The sequence below is a fragment of the Ziziphus jujuba genome, chromosome 10 (assembly GCF_031755915.1).
Source record: "Ziziphus jujuba cultivar Dongzao chromosome 10, ASM3175591v1".
NCBI classification, from domain to species: domain Eukaryota; kingdom Viridiplantae; phylum Streptophyta; class Magnoliopsida; order Rosales; family Rhamnaceae; genus Ziziphus; species Ziziphus jujuba.
The window spans coordinates 10,290,455-10,305,257 of NC_083388.1; the positions used below are offsets into that span (position 1 = coordinate 10,290,455).

General features: G+C 33.8%; 2 protein-coding genes across 2 annotated transcripts; both read right to left on the bottom strand.

Moving 5' to 3' along the window:
• Window positions 1-4,364: 4,364 nt before the first annotated feature.
• On the bottom strand, window positions 4,365-5,468 carry LOC132799776 (uncharacterized). Its single transcript, XM_060812412.1, has 5 exons — window positions 5,419-5,468; window positions 5,225-5,320; window positions 5,025-5,153; window positions 4,667-4,923; window positions 4,365-4,564 (listed from the first exon to the last, which is right to left on the bottom strand). Exons 2-5 carry the CDS (start codon window positions 5,315-5,317, stop codon window positions 4,426-4,428), a joined length of 618 nt encoding a protein of 205 aa, XP_060668395.1. The 5' UTR covers window positions 5,318-5,320; window positions 5,419-5,468; the 3' UTR covers window positions 4,365-4,425.
• A 1,190-nt stretch (window positions 5,469-6,658) lies between these two features.
• On the bottom strand, window positions 6,659-10,495 carry LOC132799674 (clustered mitochondria protein-like). The gene is made up of 7 exons (XM_060812114.1): window positions 10,359-10,495; window positions 10,062-10,290; window positions 9,761-9,879; window positions 9,294-9,402; window positions 9,111-9,203; window positions 6,890-7,598; window positions 6,659-6,796 (listed from the first exon to the last, which is right to left on the bottom strand). Exons 1-6 carry the CDS (start codon window positions 10,493-10,495, stop codon window positions 7,536-7,538), a joined length of 750 nt encoding a protein of 249 aa, XP_060668097.1. The 3' UTR covers window positions 6,659-6,796; window positions 6,890-7,535.
• Window positions 10,496-14,803: the final 4,308 nt, after the last annotated feature.

Here is a 14,803-nt window from a genome sequence, read left to right on the forward strand (position 1 = left end):
TCCTTTTTAAAGTAGATTTTATTGTAATCATGATAAAAAAAAAAAAATTATATATATATATATATATATATATGTATGTATATAATTATATGTAACATAAAAAACTAAAAACCCAAAAAAAAAAAAAATGTCTGTCCAGATTAGTTGCCATAACTCATAAGAAAAATAGAATGCAGGGTGTGAAAGGTCCTGTTAGCGGTGCAATGAAAAACCTACTTCTAAAGCGCTTGAATTGCAAAATTGAAAATAGGTTTTTCCCATGAATAGCCACCTTACAACTCCATTTTAGAAAAATAGCAAAATTTTTTTTTAAAAAAAAACTAGCCACCTTAGGACAAAAATACCCTTGATAAAATTGAAAATTACACAAAAGCTTTCCTTTCTTCTACACAGCCGTTCGTTCGTGGGGGTGGGGTTTATACAAAACTGTTCGTGGGGTTTCTCTAAACTCTTTGCATCTCATCGCCTCTCACTCTCATTTTTTTGTATTTTCTCATATCTCAAACAAAAATCAGGTAAAAATTTTATCTTTTTTCTTATTAGATGAAAGTACGGATATATGTATTTTTTTTGTTTTTTCTCTTTCTATTTTTTCTTGTAAGTTTTATTAGTTTAGGGTTTTTTAAGCTTTTTATTTGATATGGGTATGCAAGAAATTGATTTATGAGATGTTCTATGTGATTTTAAAGATACTTTAGGTGGCATATGGTTTGAAAATGGGAGAAATTTTGTGTAAAACTGAAAAATCGCGAAAAACAGTAAAAACGGAGGAAATTTGGCGAAAAAGATGAATTTCCGCCAATTTCCTCCAGTTTGTCAGTTTTCGCAAATTTCCGCCAATTTTCCGACAGTTTTCCGCCATTTTTCCGCCAGTTTTCCGCCAATTTTCCGCCAGTTTTCCGCCAGTAGGAAAAAGCTATATTTGGCCCCAAAAAAAAAACAGAATCAACTTTTTTAATACAGTTAATATGTTTGTTTAATATTATTCAAAATTTTATATATTTATTGATTTAGTTTAACGTTATTCATTTAATTTTGTAGTCAAATGGAAGATGATGACATTGTAATTGCGGTTTTATACAATGGAACATTGGTACAAAATGATAGTGGTGATTGGGAATATCGAAATGGTAAAAATGTAATGGTTTCCGTCGGCAAGAGATGCACAAAATCAGAGTTAGAGGATGAGATTTTCAATTGTATTGAGATAGATCGAAATGAATATTTGCTAAAACTAAAATGGATATATGGACGATGTGCAGAAAAGTTGGATCCTACAGAAATACGATGTGATAGGGATGTGAAATGCTTTCTTCAAGAAGTGAGGAATGGAGGGATGGCAATGATGCGGCCTCCATTGTATGTTGAGGTGATTTCAAAAGTTGAACATGTATGTAGAAATGTTCATCAAACAGCATTTGCTTCGGATAGTGGGAGTAATCTTTATTCTTTTTCTTATCCTCCAATTGGCGGTCGTCTATCACAAGCTTCCGGTACTGAACCAATTCAGGCTACATCTCAGGAAATTATGGTTCAAGAAACTCAGTTTAGAGATCAAGTTGATGTTCGTGGGGGGGCCTGGACATCATTTAACATTCACGAAGGAGTTGATGTTGGAGGTGACTATGCTGAACGGTTTCCTAACGACGAGGAGTATGAGCAGTTGCATCATATTGATCATGATGAGAATTACAATGCAGCAGGGGATGATGTTGGTCATAATGATGTAGATTTTGATCATGAGTTACCGGATAATGATAATGATATGCATCCTGAAATGAACAATGAAGGAGTTGATGATGTTAGGGTTCATCGTGCTACAAGTGACCACATATCATCGAGCAACAGAAGTGGTTCTATGGCCATATTTTCGTCAAAGTTCACTGGCTGTGAGAGCATAGTAGTTGGACAATTATTTCGCAACAAACGTGACCTACAGAATAAACTGAGTATCTATTGCATGCGAGAAAATAAGGAGTTCAAGGTGACACAATCAACTACACAACGGTATGAGGTTGTATGCTTGGAAAATACTTGTAAATGGCGACTACGTGCAACCACATTTAAAAATGGAGAAATATTTGTTGTGAGAATTTTTGATAATGTACACAGTTGCTCGTTAGATATCGTGCATCGAGAACACAAGCAAGCCAGTAGCCGGGTTATCGGGCAATGTATCAAATCTAAATATGAAGGTATTACACGTGTTTACAAACCCAAAGAAATTCAACATGATTTTTTGCAGAAATATGGGGTGAATATAAGCTACAACAAAGCATGGAGAGGTAAAGAGTATGCACTTAACAGTGTTAGGGGATCTCCAGAGGAGAATTTTGCTAAGTTACCTGCCTACTGTTTTGAGTTAGTGTCGAAGAACTCTGGGACTGTTACACGTATCAAAACAGACGATAATAACAATTTTGTATATTTCTTTATGGCGATTGGAGCAAGCATTAGGGGATTTAAATCCCACATAAGACCCGTATTGGCTGTTGATGCAACTACATTGAAAGGGAAATACAAAGGGTACATGTATATTGCATCGGGCATGGATGGCAATAAGCAAATATATCCTTTGGCTTTCGGCATTGGAGATGGAGAGAACGAGCAAGCATATACATGGTTTTTCCAAAACCTGAAGGATGCCATCGGAGATTTTCCAGATTTGGTGTTTGTGAGTGATAGACACCCCGCTATTGAAAGGGCATTACGCAAAGTTTTTCCCAATGCATACCATGCGTTGTGCACGTACCATATAAGCAGAAATATTAAAGCAAATGGACATGCGAAAGATGAATCAATAATACAATGTTTCATGCTCGCAGCTAGTGCATATTTGGTTGAAGATTTTGAGTTTTATATGGGGCAAATTGAGGCAAAAAACAGTAGGGCTGCCCAGTACATTCGATCATGTGACCCTACAAGGTGGGCACGTTCTCTTTGTCCATGTAGAAGGTACACTATCATGACCACCAATATTGCAGAAAGCTTGAATGGCATTCTGCTAGATGCTAGAGAGATGCCAATAGTAGCATTAATAGAGCACATACGGGATTTACTGCAAAGGTGGTTTTATGAGCGATGTACTGCAGGTGCAAAATTGACAAAGCCTGTGACTGACCATATGGAAGAGCAACTCACACTACAAAATTTGGAGTCTATCGGACTACGTGTGAAAGCCATTAATATGCATGAATTTCTTGTGGAAGGTGGGAGTTTGAGGGGTACAGTTAATCTCCAATCAAAAACATGCTCATGCAAAGTCTTCTATCTTGATCAATATCCTTGTGATCATTGTATTGCCACTTGCAGAGACCGAAAAATTGCTCCTTATGGCATGTGTTCTCATTACTACACCGCGGATGCATATCGTGCAGCTTATGCTGAGTCCATTTATCCTTTGTTAGATGAAAAACAGTGGCATGTCCCGGATGACGTGGCAAGTCGCATTGTTCTTCCACCAAGATGGACACGTAGGCGAGCCGGTAGACCGAGGATGCAACGCATACCATCCGAAGGTGAAGATGTTATTGGACGTAGATGTAGCCGATGCGGTGGTGTTGGACATTATAGGCAGAGATGTACGAATCCATTGTCTTATGCTTCGAATTAAAAAGTTTTAATTTAGTGTTATGGTTTAATGTGTTTTGATAATTATTTCATATCTTTTTTTTTTTTTTGAATTTAATCCTAAATGAAAAGATGCTTTCTGGAATTGATTTTCAATCTTTAGTTTACATATCATTTTATGAAATGTCCAAATGATTTTGAAAATTTAAAAAAACATATATCAATTTTATTTTTATTTAAAATGGTTATTGATTTTAAATGTCACTACATTTTTTGTTAATTCCATCTTCATCTTATATAATATTTGTCTCCACTCCCAATTTTTTTTACCCTACTATTAACTTATATAATCTATTAGAAATTGATTTTCCAAGTGAAGGAAATTAGTTTCTAATAGGAGTAAAAATTATTCAACGATTTTCGCTTGGAGGAAATGTTTTCCAACAGGAGGAAAACTATTTCCGCTTGGAGGAAAATTTTTCCACCTGGCGGAAATTTATCAAGAGGCTTCAATTTTTCTTCATATGGGATTTCCGACTGGAGGAATGTTTTTCCTCCATTTTTCCTCCAGTAGGAAAATTTTTCGGCCTATAGGAAATATTTCCGACAAGCGGAAAATTTTTTAAAATTTGAAATTGAGCTCTTAAGGCGTTTGTACATAACGGAATTCTAATAAATAAACATGGCACATTTCCTATAAGGTCAATTACTTATCATTACATCAATACCACATTGTTATCTTTGTTAAATGAACATTATAAGCCATCATTATATTTACAATTAAAAGTCAAATATAATAAATAATATGCATCTATAAACATGAAAAAAGGAAAGAAAAAAGCATCACCACGCAGCTCATATGCTAAGTTCTTTGTTGTAAACCTCATATGCATACTTCTTCCTAAAGAACTCCATGTTATCTTGTGTGAATGTCAATGGTAATCTAGCATGTAAGAATTCGATGGTCTTGAGTGTAAATATGCCACAGTCACCACTACAAAAACAAACAATTATTATAACATATATTAGTATTATTAGAACCATATTCAATAGTTAATATTTATTCAACAAACATGTAAGTATTAAGAGGTTTTACCCGTTACTTTGCTGAGGGGTATTTTGTGCCAATTCACATGTAAACTCGTCAACGGAGTCTACAAGATTCGGCCGCTGCTCATAAAAGGATGCAGACCGCAGTAAATATGGTAACATTATGCATAATTTCTGGAAATAAATTTGTCCCTTGTATCGGTTACCAGCCTTATCTGAATCATATACAGTCATGCGACGCTCTTTTAAGTCCACGTGCCCTACCACCCAATGTATGTTGCGCTTGTTTAGTGGAATCAACAACTGTCAATACATTACAGAATTTCAGTTAGCACAATAAATAAAGGAAGGCACATGAATAAATGAATAGTTAACATTACACAATTTGGACATGTATATATTACATGATTTACGTATTTCCATGGCTTGGACTCCTTCATTCGAATCCCCAGCACATATTCTTGCATTGCGTATGAGAATTGGAACTTAGATGGATTGTCGATGAACTTTCCATGACATTGCTCAATGTATACCTACAACAAAATAATTTATTAGTTATCTAAAATCACAATAGCCACATATAGGACACCTGGCCGTTACTTACCCAAAATCCTCCATCTAGCACCTCAAAACTAGGATCAAAAATATCAGGAAATTGATTGGCACGTACACGAAATAGGTAAGGCAGGACTTCCATATGCTGCATTGAAAGACGAGTTAATTTTAAATTACATCCATGCAGTTGAACAACTATCTATGGAATTTATCAAATTATAAAATAAAAATCTTGATACTTACATCGTGATTCAGCCACTTCTCACTGTTTATAAGCAACTGGAAAAAGTCTTTACCCGTAGTCAAAATGTCCATATCAACCTTTGATGCCCAACCAGACTTCATAAATTTGTCAAAATGTTTTACAAGTCGCGTAGGTACTGGTTTGTATGGGTCGAACTTCAAAGTAGAAGATGCACCAGGTAAAGTGCGCTGTAGTTTTTTCCGCAAGCCTCCGACACTATAAGGAGTCGTAATAGCTGCTGCCGCCTTCCTATCCCTCCTCCCAATATCTATGTTTTGCTTAGCAGCTGCTACCTTTCTTGCACGTCTCCCGGCAGGAAACTTTGATGGAGACACTTTCTCAATAATCGTAACACTTGGTCCTGCATCGTCGTCAACATATGGCTGTGACTGTCTATCAACGGGGGTCGCATCGGGACCATACTCTCCTTTATTTTCATCCCCTTGACCGTCCATCCCATCTCCCAACCCGTCAGCACTAACTCCCACTCCTTGGTGCTTCATTAACTTATCAAGCTTGGTGTCCAAACTTGCAAACTCTCTAAGCATGGCGATTCATAAATCCTTAACGTCTTGCCGTACACTAGCCACTTCGCCTTCAAGGATTGTTAATCTCTCTCTCAAAGGTACCTAAAAGAAATAATAATTATTAATACTTGCAATAATGAAAAAAAGATAAACATTCATACAATTTATTCAAACCTCATCATGGGATGGAGTCGTTGGAGGTTGGGATGGAGTCGTTGGAGATTGGGATGGAGTCATTGGTTCAACATGAACATGAGCAGCAACTCCTGCAGTCGATGAAGAAGGCTGGTCTGTCGGCTTATGTCCCATTCGCCGCCTCCCTCCTTTTCCCATAATTTCCACAGACGCCTCTTTCCGTTTCTTACTTATTCCACTTCTTGTAAGTGGAATACCTTCATCTTTTTCATCATGACTTGCCTGTGGTGGCTTGTCTCAAACAGCAGGTGCAACATTGTATGGAGTACTGTCATGATGTACATCCAATGCCAAGTTGCCGATATATGCATGCTCAACTTCAGTCACATTCAATAGCCATGAACGGGATACTGCAAAAGACAAAAGGGATTATAATCAAGTGATTAGCAAGTAATACTAATATTCATACAAATACTGCAAAAGTGTATAAATAATATTATTATGTTGGAATGTATATTTATATATATATATATATATTTGTACATATAAGTGGAAGAACTCATAGACTTACATCACGATGATCGAAGAGTTCAGTGGCCTTCTCAAATCTTGGCACTTGTGAAAAATGCCAATTAAGAATTCGAGGGAATGCCATGTCCGGCAACTTCTTTCCGAATGCTTGACCCAACGAAGGAATTGTCTCAAAACCCCAAATCTGTCAAACAATTAATTAGTAATCAATAAGTAACGAAATATACACCATACATACAAGTGTAACAAACTTTAAATAATAGTGTAACAAACTTACCATGAAAGCCAAAGGAAACCCACAAAGACTATAACTCTTTGACTTGTTTAAAGCGATGGACTCTCTATGCTCAAAAGCACTCTTCAACGATCTAATGGTGGTAGTATACGATAAAGTACCCCATGGATAGTTATTGAAGTACTCTAAATCGTCCACCATCTCCAAGTGATTATGAGGTGCGGTGGCCATGCTTTCTTTGCCTAGAAGAACCGTCTCTAGGAAATATAATAAAGCCAACTTCAATCTATCATCGTCGGCTTCATCATTGTCTTGACACTGTGCAGTCAGGAAAGCTTCGGTTATCTCCGAATTAGTGACCTTTCGCTTTCCGCCAAAATACGTGTCACTAATACGAGTAGAGATGTTAACCTGCCTATTGGGTTCGTAACCAAACCGTAGACCTGTAATTATGGTGAAGTCCCTCTGTGTAAATCTAGCACCACGCCCTCCAAAATTGAATACCATAGAGTCCTTGTCGTCGCAAACACATTGCCTATACAGCATGCTGTTGACGATGTGGCCACTAAATTGTATCTCGTTGGCCTTCAAAAAGTGGCCAAAACAGCTATCCTCAAACTTCTTTATTTGGGCTGGAGTCAGTTTGAACTTAATATCCGACACGGCTTTCCAGAAGTTCGATCTACAATTAACCTTTGCCCTCGATATCTCCGAGTCCCAAAACCTTCGTTGGTAATCTGAATCCATTTATCTGCAAATCAAATACAACAAAACATAACAGATGGAGGAAATGTTTTTTCCGACACGAGAAAAGCCTGAAGGACAATTTTTCCGCCTGGAGGAAAAAATTTTCCGCCTGGAGGAAAAGGTTTTCCGCCTGGAGGAAAACATTTCCTCCAGGAGGAAAAGGTTTTCCGCCTGGAGGAAAAAATTTCATCCAGGAGGAAAATGTTTTCCTCCTGGAGGAAATTCGCCTGGCGGAAAAAATTTCCTCCAAGAGGAAAACATTTTCCGCCTGGAGGAAATTTTTTCCTCTAGAAGTAAAAAAATTCCCACCAGGAGGAAAAAAAGAGAAAATATTTTCCTCGGGGTGGAAAATTTTCCAGAACCAAAATAACATACACCTAACGGGATTTTCAAACCAGCGCATAATACATTATACATTAGTAGTGTACATTATACATTGCTTCGTAAAGATAACCTATAGATATATTATGGTTTCACATTCAAACCTCCCATTATATTCAAACAAAAACACAACTTCACAATATTAGTAACCATGCAGCAATCAAATTTAGCATATTATATGTGTAAGATGTGCATATGAACAAGAGCATATGAGAAATTTGGAAATTTTCCACCAACAGAAAAAAACCACAAGAAGCATAAACCCTTTTAAACAAATATAATCCATACAATTAGTTATGTCTAACCAGTCATAAGCCAGATCTCAACATGAACACCAAGAAAAACAACTAACACTCCAGTTAAAATCTCTGTTCTGGTTGCCTAAATATGACCTATCAGTATCACAATAATGCAGCCTAGATACAAGTGAATCAATAGCCTTGCAAGAAAGAAAAATAAGAATAACAAACAATTGACAGAAATCTACTAGTAAATAAAAAAATAATAACAATAAATAAAATTAAAAATAACAAAACTAAGGAATCAGCAACGAGAAATTATTTGCCTTTTCATGTTTCTGAACATACAAAATGAACAAGGAGTATACACATGCAAAAGGAATCAGTTCAATAGGCATCCTTACAGCAGGACGAAGAGAACAATACAAAGATTAAATGTCCACAATGGTGAATATTAGGAAGAATAATGCTAATTCACAAAGAACAAATTTCAAACAATGGAAAACTGTAACTTTTGCCCCAATAACTGAAGATAATTGTTACTGCAAGCCTACAACTATTTTGGTTGTACTCATGCTATAGGTGATGCATAAAAAATAAAAATTTCTATCCAATTAGTGATTAGACCAAGGACAGAGTATTATGTTGAAATGCAAGACAATAGAGCTTGAGGTATAAAGAGAAGCGCACATCATAACTATTCCCTAGTCATGTTGCAACAAATGCTTTAAGCATGCAATTGAGGTTACCGGTGGGTCATTTTGAGCACAAGGAAAAACTTAAATCCAACCATCCATATAGAGTATCTACAGAGATCACATACGGGTGCAAAAAGTAATTAAAAAATAACACAATTTACATCATCATAGCTGTAATTGAATTTGCCTTGTACTCACCTGTATTTCACCATCAACATTTGGAGAATTACTGGCAATATGAGCATCTCCTTGAGACGTGGACTTAGTTTTGGATCTCTCTGTAGCTTTGGCCTTCTCCAATTGTAAAATTTACATCATAAATGTACATACTGATCTAATCCAAATAGAGAATATATATATATATATATATCAGAATTTTACCTGGCAAAAAGCTGTAATTAATTCTGGTCTCAAGATACAAAATCGAGACCCAGGTCCAGTGTAGTTTGCATCACGAGGAGTGACTCTCATCAAGTCAAGGAGATAATGCCTGAATCATAAGATATCAAAGAGAAAGAGAAAGATAGAGTTAGATGTTTAAGTTGTTAACACTTTAATACTACACCTAAGATTTTCCCCTGCAGAGACTTCAATATTAGTTAAAACATTTAATTGCAGAAAAAAACAGCAACAAAGAACGCTAAGAAACTGAGTCTAGAAATTTTTCACCATGATGCAAACTTCAAGCATCACATGAAAGGATATATGCAAGCACTAAACTGGGGTGAAAAGCCAAATACACAGAAAGAATAAGGTTTAAGGTGATCCGAAGTATGCAAGGATTGGGATAGAGGAAGACCCAACTTCAAGAGTAAGAAGTTTTTATGATAGAAAGACAATAGATTCACCTGTCATCACTGCCAACAATACCCTTGCATTCCACTGGTGCAGCTAACTTGAAAACATTTCCAGATCCATCATGGACTGTGTGCTCCTTCAGATGAAGGCGTTTTGCAGCCTCAACCACCTAAACACTATCACACATTAACTCGCCAATTTAAACATCTAAAACTGTAATAAAAAAGCACGCAGCTATCTTTTTCAAAAAAAATTAAATAAAATCGTTATTTTTCGTACGGTTGAGAAGTGTAATAAAATCGTTCTTTCTTACTAAACTTATCAGCAATCAAACAAAGAACTTAACAAAACAGAATGAGCAATAATTTCAATCCGACCGGAATCCATAGAGATCAGCTTCGACGAAGCATCGAAGGATGCATTTTCTACGTCGTCAGGCAAATTCAAAATGGAATTGAAGCTTGAGATAATAGGATGATCAACAGGAAGAAGCAGGACGAGCTTGACCTCAATGTGATCATCCAACGCTTTGAAACTCACAGGGGATTCGGAATCGACCAAAACGCTTGGTATTGGAACCCTAAGCGAGATTTGGGTTTCTTGGCACCAGCTGACTAGAACCGAGGACTGCGAGAGACTTACACCGACCTTGAGGTTCTAACACTGAGTCGAAGGGTTAGTGTGCGAATCGAAGAGGAACAATCGGAGGGTTGGGATGTAGACTGGACTTCCCAAGCGAAACGCCATTTTCTAGGGTTTTCACCGGTGTGAAGCTTCAACGACATCCTTCTTCCTCTACTCAGTTCGCTGCACCTTCCTGTGTTTCAAAAAAGAATAGGGAAAGGGAAAGCAGAAAAAGTGTTTTGGTCGACGAAAAGAGATAAAAAATAAAATAAAAATAAAAAGAAAAATTAGTAATAGAGGGTATTTTAGTCCGGATATTTTAAAAGTGGGTTACTTTTTAAAAAAAAAAAAAATTTGCTATTCTTCAACAAATGATTTATAAGGTGGTTATTTTTGAAAAAAACCCATTGAAAATTCCTAATAAACACTCTCTTGGGCCAGGCCTATATCCCACATCCTTCATAGGCTTGGGTAAGGATCCCAATCTATGTTGGGCTTTTAGCGATTGTTAACGTACCCAATACATGCTTTCTTTTTTCTTTTATTCTTCTATTTCTAGATAATGTTTAGTTTTCATTTCTCGATTATTTATTTTCATCAGAAAATATATATATATCTATCGATTATTATTTAACGTTACAGAAATTGACTATATTTACAATTCTTTTTTATAAGAGCAACATTTAGTAATTGATGTGACAAATTTGTCAATATATTCATGGTTGAAAGAATAATGCAAACTAAATTTATAGATTACTCAATGAATAAATAAAATTTATAACAAATTAATAAATTATTACCATATTATTTGTCCTATCAATTTACAAAGATATTGACATTTGTAATACTTTTTATTTTATAATTTAATGTACAAAAAATTCAAAGAAAAAAAGTTTCAAAATTAGTAAATTGCCGACATGGGCTTGGTTTGGTGGTTGAAATGTACAAGCTAATTCATTAAAGATCTGTGGAGGAAATCTTTTGTGCAAAAATCATCCACCCCACAAATCTACTGTGAAAGCAACTAAAATTATGAAAATCATTCGCTTTCACCTCCAAAACTATATTGATTAGTCGATCCGATTGGATTTGATCTGGTTCATGGAGGCACCCCATTTAGCTTAGGTAATATTTTTGTTTTTTTCTTTTTTTTTTTTTGTTTTTTTGTTTTTTTGGGGTAATAAGTTTAGCTTAGCTAATCTACATTGATTGATGTACTCCTTCCACACACTCCAAATCTGCACTTATCCGCGCATTATTTCCAATTTGACATTCGAAAAAATAGAATTCTTTATCAAATATTTTGTTTACAATAATGCAAGTTTAAAATATCAATTAAATTTATTTATCAAATAATATTATATATAATATAATAATATTTAATTGGTTTATGTTTTTTAATTTACTTATGCATTTAAATATTTAATTATTCATATTTAGTTATATGAATATACTAATTAATAATTTATTATCATATGTTATTTGTTAAATAAATTTAATAAATATTTTAATACTTATATCATTATTGTTTTGTTTATATAAGAAAATTATCATTACAAAGATATCTAATTTAAAAGAAAAGGAAAGGAGTGTAGTATCTCCAACCTTTATAGGTGTGGGTGTGAAAATCATAATAAATTTACTTGTAGTCAATTTTTTTTTATTGATGTACTCCCTCTACGCCCTCCAAATTTGCACTTATCTGCATATTTTTTCCTATTTGACATTCAAACTACAGACTTGTATATGAGGTATTTTATTCGTTATGAAAATGATTAAGGCCGTATTTTTTTTTATCATTTTTATAATATTTAATCTAAAAAGAAGAATATATAATATTTTGAATCAATATGAATGTGACTGTAAACGATATTACTAATGGAACTAATCTTGTTTGATGATTAAATCTTTTGACTGTGATTTTTCATAAGCACTTTTATTTAGTAGTGCTTTACCTTGTAGCATCTCTATCAAGTGGCACTCCAAAAAAAGGCAGTTAGGTACTTGGTTAAAAATGAAAAGGTGCTTTTAAAAGTAAAATAGAAAAACTATAAACATTTAATGCTTCAATTTGGTGCTTCTTCTAGAAGCTACACTTTTTTTTATTGTTATTCTTCACAAAACACTTTTTGTTGTTTTTTGTCAAGCATATGTTGTTAAATGCTTATTGGATGAAATGAGTATGTTTAGCTCTATAAGGTACCACCTAATATGTACTATTAATTGGTTTTTTTTTTTTTATCAATGATATCCCATACATATATAATAATTTTTTGGTATTTTAATATTCTAAACCTACTGTCTTTAAGGCATAAATATAAATAATTTATCAACCTGTAAATTATTGCCTATCTTGTTAAAATTCAATAAATCTTTATATTTATAGTTTAAAAAATTTTATTAACCTTCAAATGAATTGCAGTGACCAAAGTTGTAGTTACTAACCATATGGTACTTTTAATAGTTAAAACGTATGGTTTTGCCACAATTATGTACAATTTGATAAAACTAGCTAGTTCTTTTATGAGAGAAACAGAGACAACTAGCTAATTATTGTAACCAAATATGATTTAGCTACAGAAATTACTTGGTGGCTAAAATGTTCATGGAAATTTATTATTAGTATTGTTGTTTTCATCAAACTATACACCGAATTTAGAATACAAGTTATACGCTTTTGTATCATGTACTACTAATTAACAACATGATAACAGAGGACTCGAGAGGATAAAGAGAAAAAGCAATATCTGCCATTAACTTGAACATTTTTTTCCTTATTTCGCTAAGACTAAGTAGCACTTTTGGCCTTGGCTAAGCACTACCCCGTATCATTGTGATACATAGCAATAATTTTGTTGAAAGGGACCTAGTTTGACTTTTCTCTTAGGACTGCAAATCTCCCAAATGATCCTCAGATTTTTGTCCCTTTTTTTTTTTTTTTTTTTTCCTTCTGTTAGGTGGTCTTCTTCACAAAGTCGGATCATCTGGGGTCCAAAAATATCTGCTTTTCACAAAATTTTATACTGCTTATTTATTTATTTATTTTTGTCGCTGAATCATAAAATTTTATATTACTACTTCACAAAAATCCTCCTCCATTCCCCCACTAAATCTAATCATTAAATTTGTAGGCAAAACAGAAAACTACATATTACACGCATAAGTCAAACTTTTAAGAATGAAAATGCTTTTATTATTATAAAAAGAAAAAAGAAAAAGATGAAAATGCTTTTGGTTCTCTCTCTCTCTCTCTCTCTGTGTCTCTGCCGTCATACACCTACTCATTCACCAAACTGCCTCCCCGCAACATTAATACACAGAAGAAGAGCCTTCTCTTGATTGTCCAGTGCTTTTTTCTACAAAAAGAGCACGTTGAGCTTGCTCCCTTCAAACTTTGGACTAGCTTTTTACTCCTTTTAAAGCTTGCATTGGCATGATACCATCCATGCCGTTTTCAGTCAAACCAAACACCAACCGTCTTTATTTATTTATTTTCTTAATGTAGTCAAATCCATGTTGAAAATGGAAGCATCTTTTTTATAGAGAAAATTGATTGATTTACACTTTAAAAAAGAGAATCCTATGATTTAATATCAATGATCCTTTTAACAGCACAATGGATATATATAATAAGTTTCTCATTATATCATTTTAGATTTTTTACCATAATTTAGCTTTTATTATATAAATTTAGTGAAATATTAAAATTTTAAAAAACAAAATAATTTTTTGTTAAAATTAATGTAAATCTCAATATATTTTTAAATTTTAATTTTTAAAAAGATTCAAAAGCTAATAAGCGAAGTTCTGATGAAAATTTCATCACAAAATATATATGTGTGTGTGTAATATGCATGTATATATGCCTAGCTAAATACTAATAAATTTTTAAACCTGTGCTTTTGAAGCAATTTTAAAGATGGTAAAGGATATTCTGATTTTAAAACAGTTAAGTTGACTTGATTTAAAAATTATATAAAATCTCACTTTTTCATAGATTAATGCATAATGTTGCATAATGTTGCTTAGAACCAAAAAAGCAACTTGACTAACGTTTTTTTAAAAAGCCTAATTGTTGTTATAATTAATATCAAAGCCATAGCTTGACTAGAATAAAATCTATAAATCGACTAATATTTGACAAATTATTTCTGTCATTGAAATGGTCACATTTAATGGTGTATAATAGATTGAAGCTTATAGCTAAAAAATCTTAACAATTAGCACATACTGGGTCAGCCCTGAGGGTGTGCAAGATGCAGGACCGTACAGGCACTATATTTATATGTATATAAAAGGTTATATATGTATCTTTTTATAATTAATATAAAGAGTTTTCTTTAAAAAAATTATTTTTATCAAAATTAAATGGCACGAAGTTTGGGGATAAAAGGATTCAAAAAATTATATAAATATTATATGAATATATCATTTTGGAAAGAATAGAGAATATTAATTAACAAGTTTTT

Excerpts from the sequence above, each read along its gene's own strand:
- LOC132799776 (XM_060812412.1), bottom strand. The coding sequence starts at position 5,317 with ATGGAAGTCCTGCCTTACCTATTTCGTGTACGTGCCAATCAATTTCCT. Across the intron at positions 5,154-5,224 it reads TGCTAGATGGAGGATTTTGG|GTATACATTGAGCAATGTCA; the intron begins GTAAGTAACGGC and ends ATTTTGTTGTAG. Across the intron at positions 4,565-4,666 it reads ACCCCTCAGCAAAGTAACGG|TGGTGACTGTGGCATATTTA; the intron begins GTAAAACCTCTT and ends TTGTTTTTGTAG.
- LOC132799674 (XM_060812114.1), bottom strand. The coding sequence starts at position 10,495 with ATGTCGTTGAAGCTTCACACCGGTGAAAACCCTAGAAAATGGCGTTTC. Across the intron at positions 9,880-10,061 it reads TTGAAATTATTGCTCATTCT|GTGGTTGAGGCTGCAAAACG; the intron begins GTTTTGTTAAGT and ends GATAGTGTTTAG. Across the intron at positions 9,403-9,760 it reads ATTGTTGGCAGTGATGACAG|GCATTATCTCCTTGACTTGA; the intron begins GTGAATCTATTG and ends CTTATGATTCAG.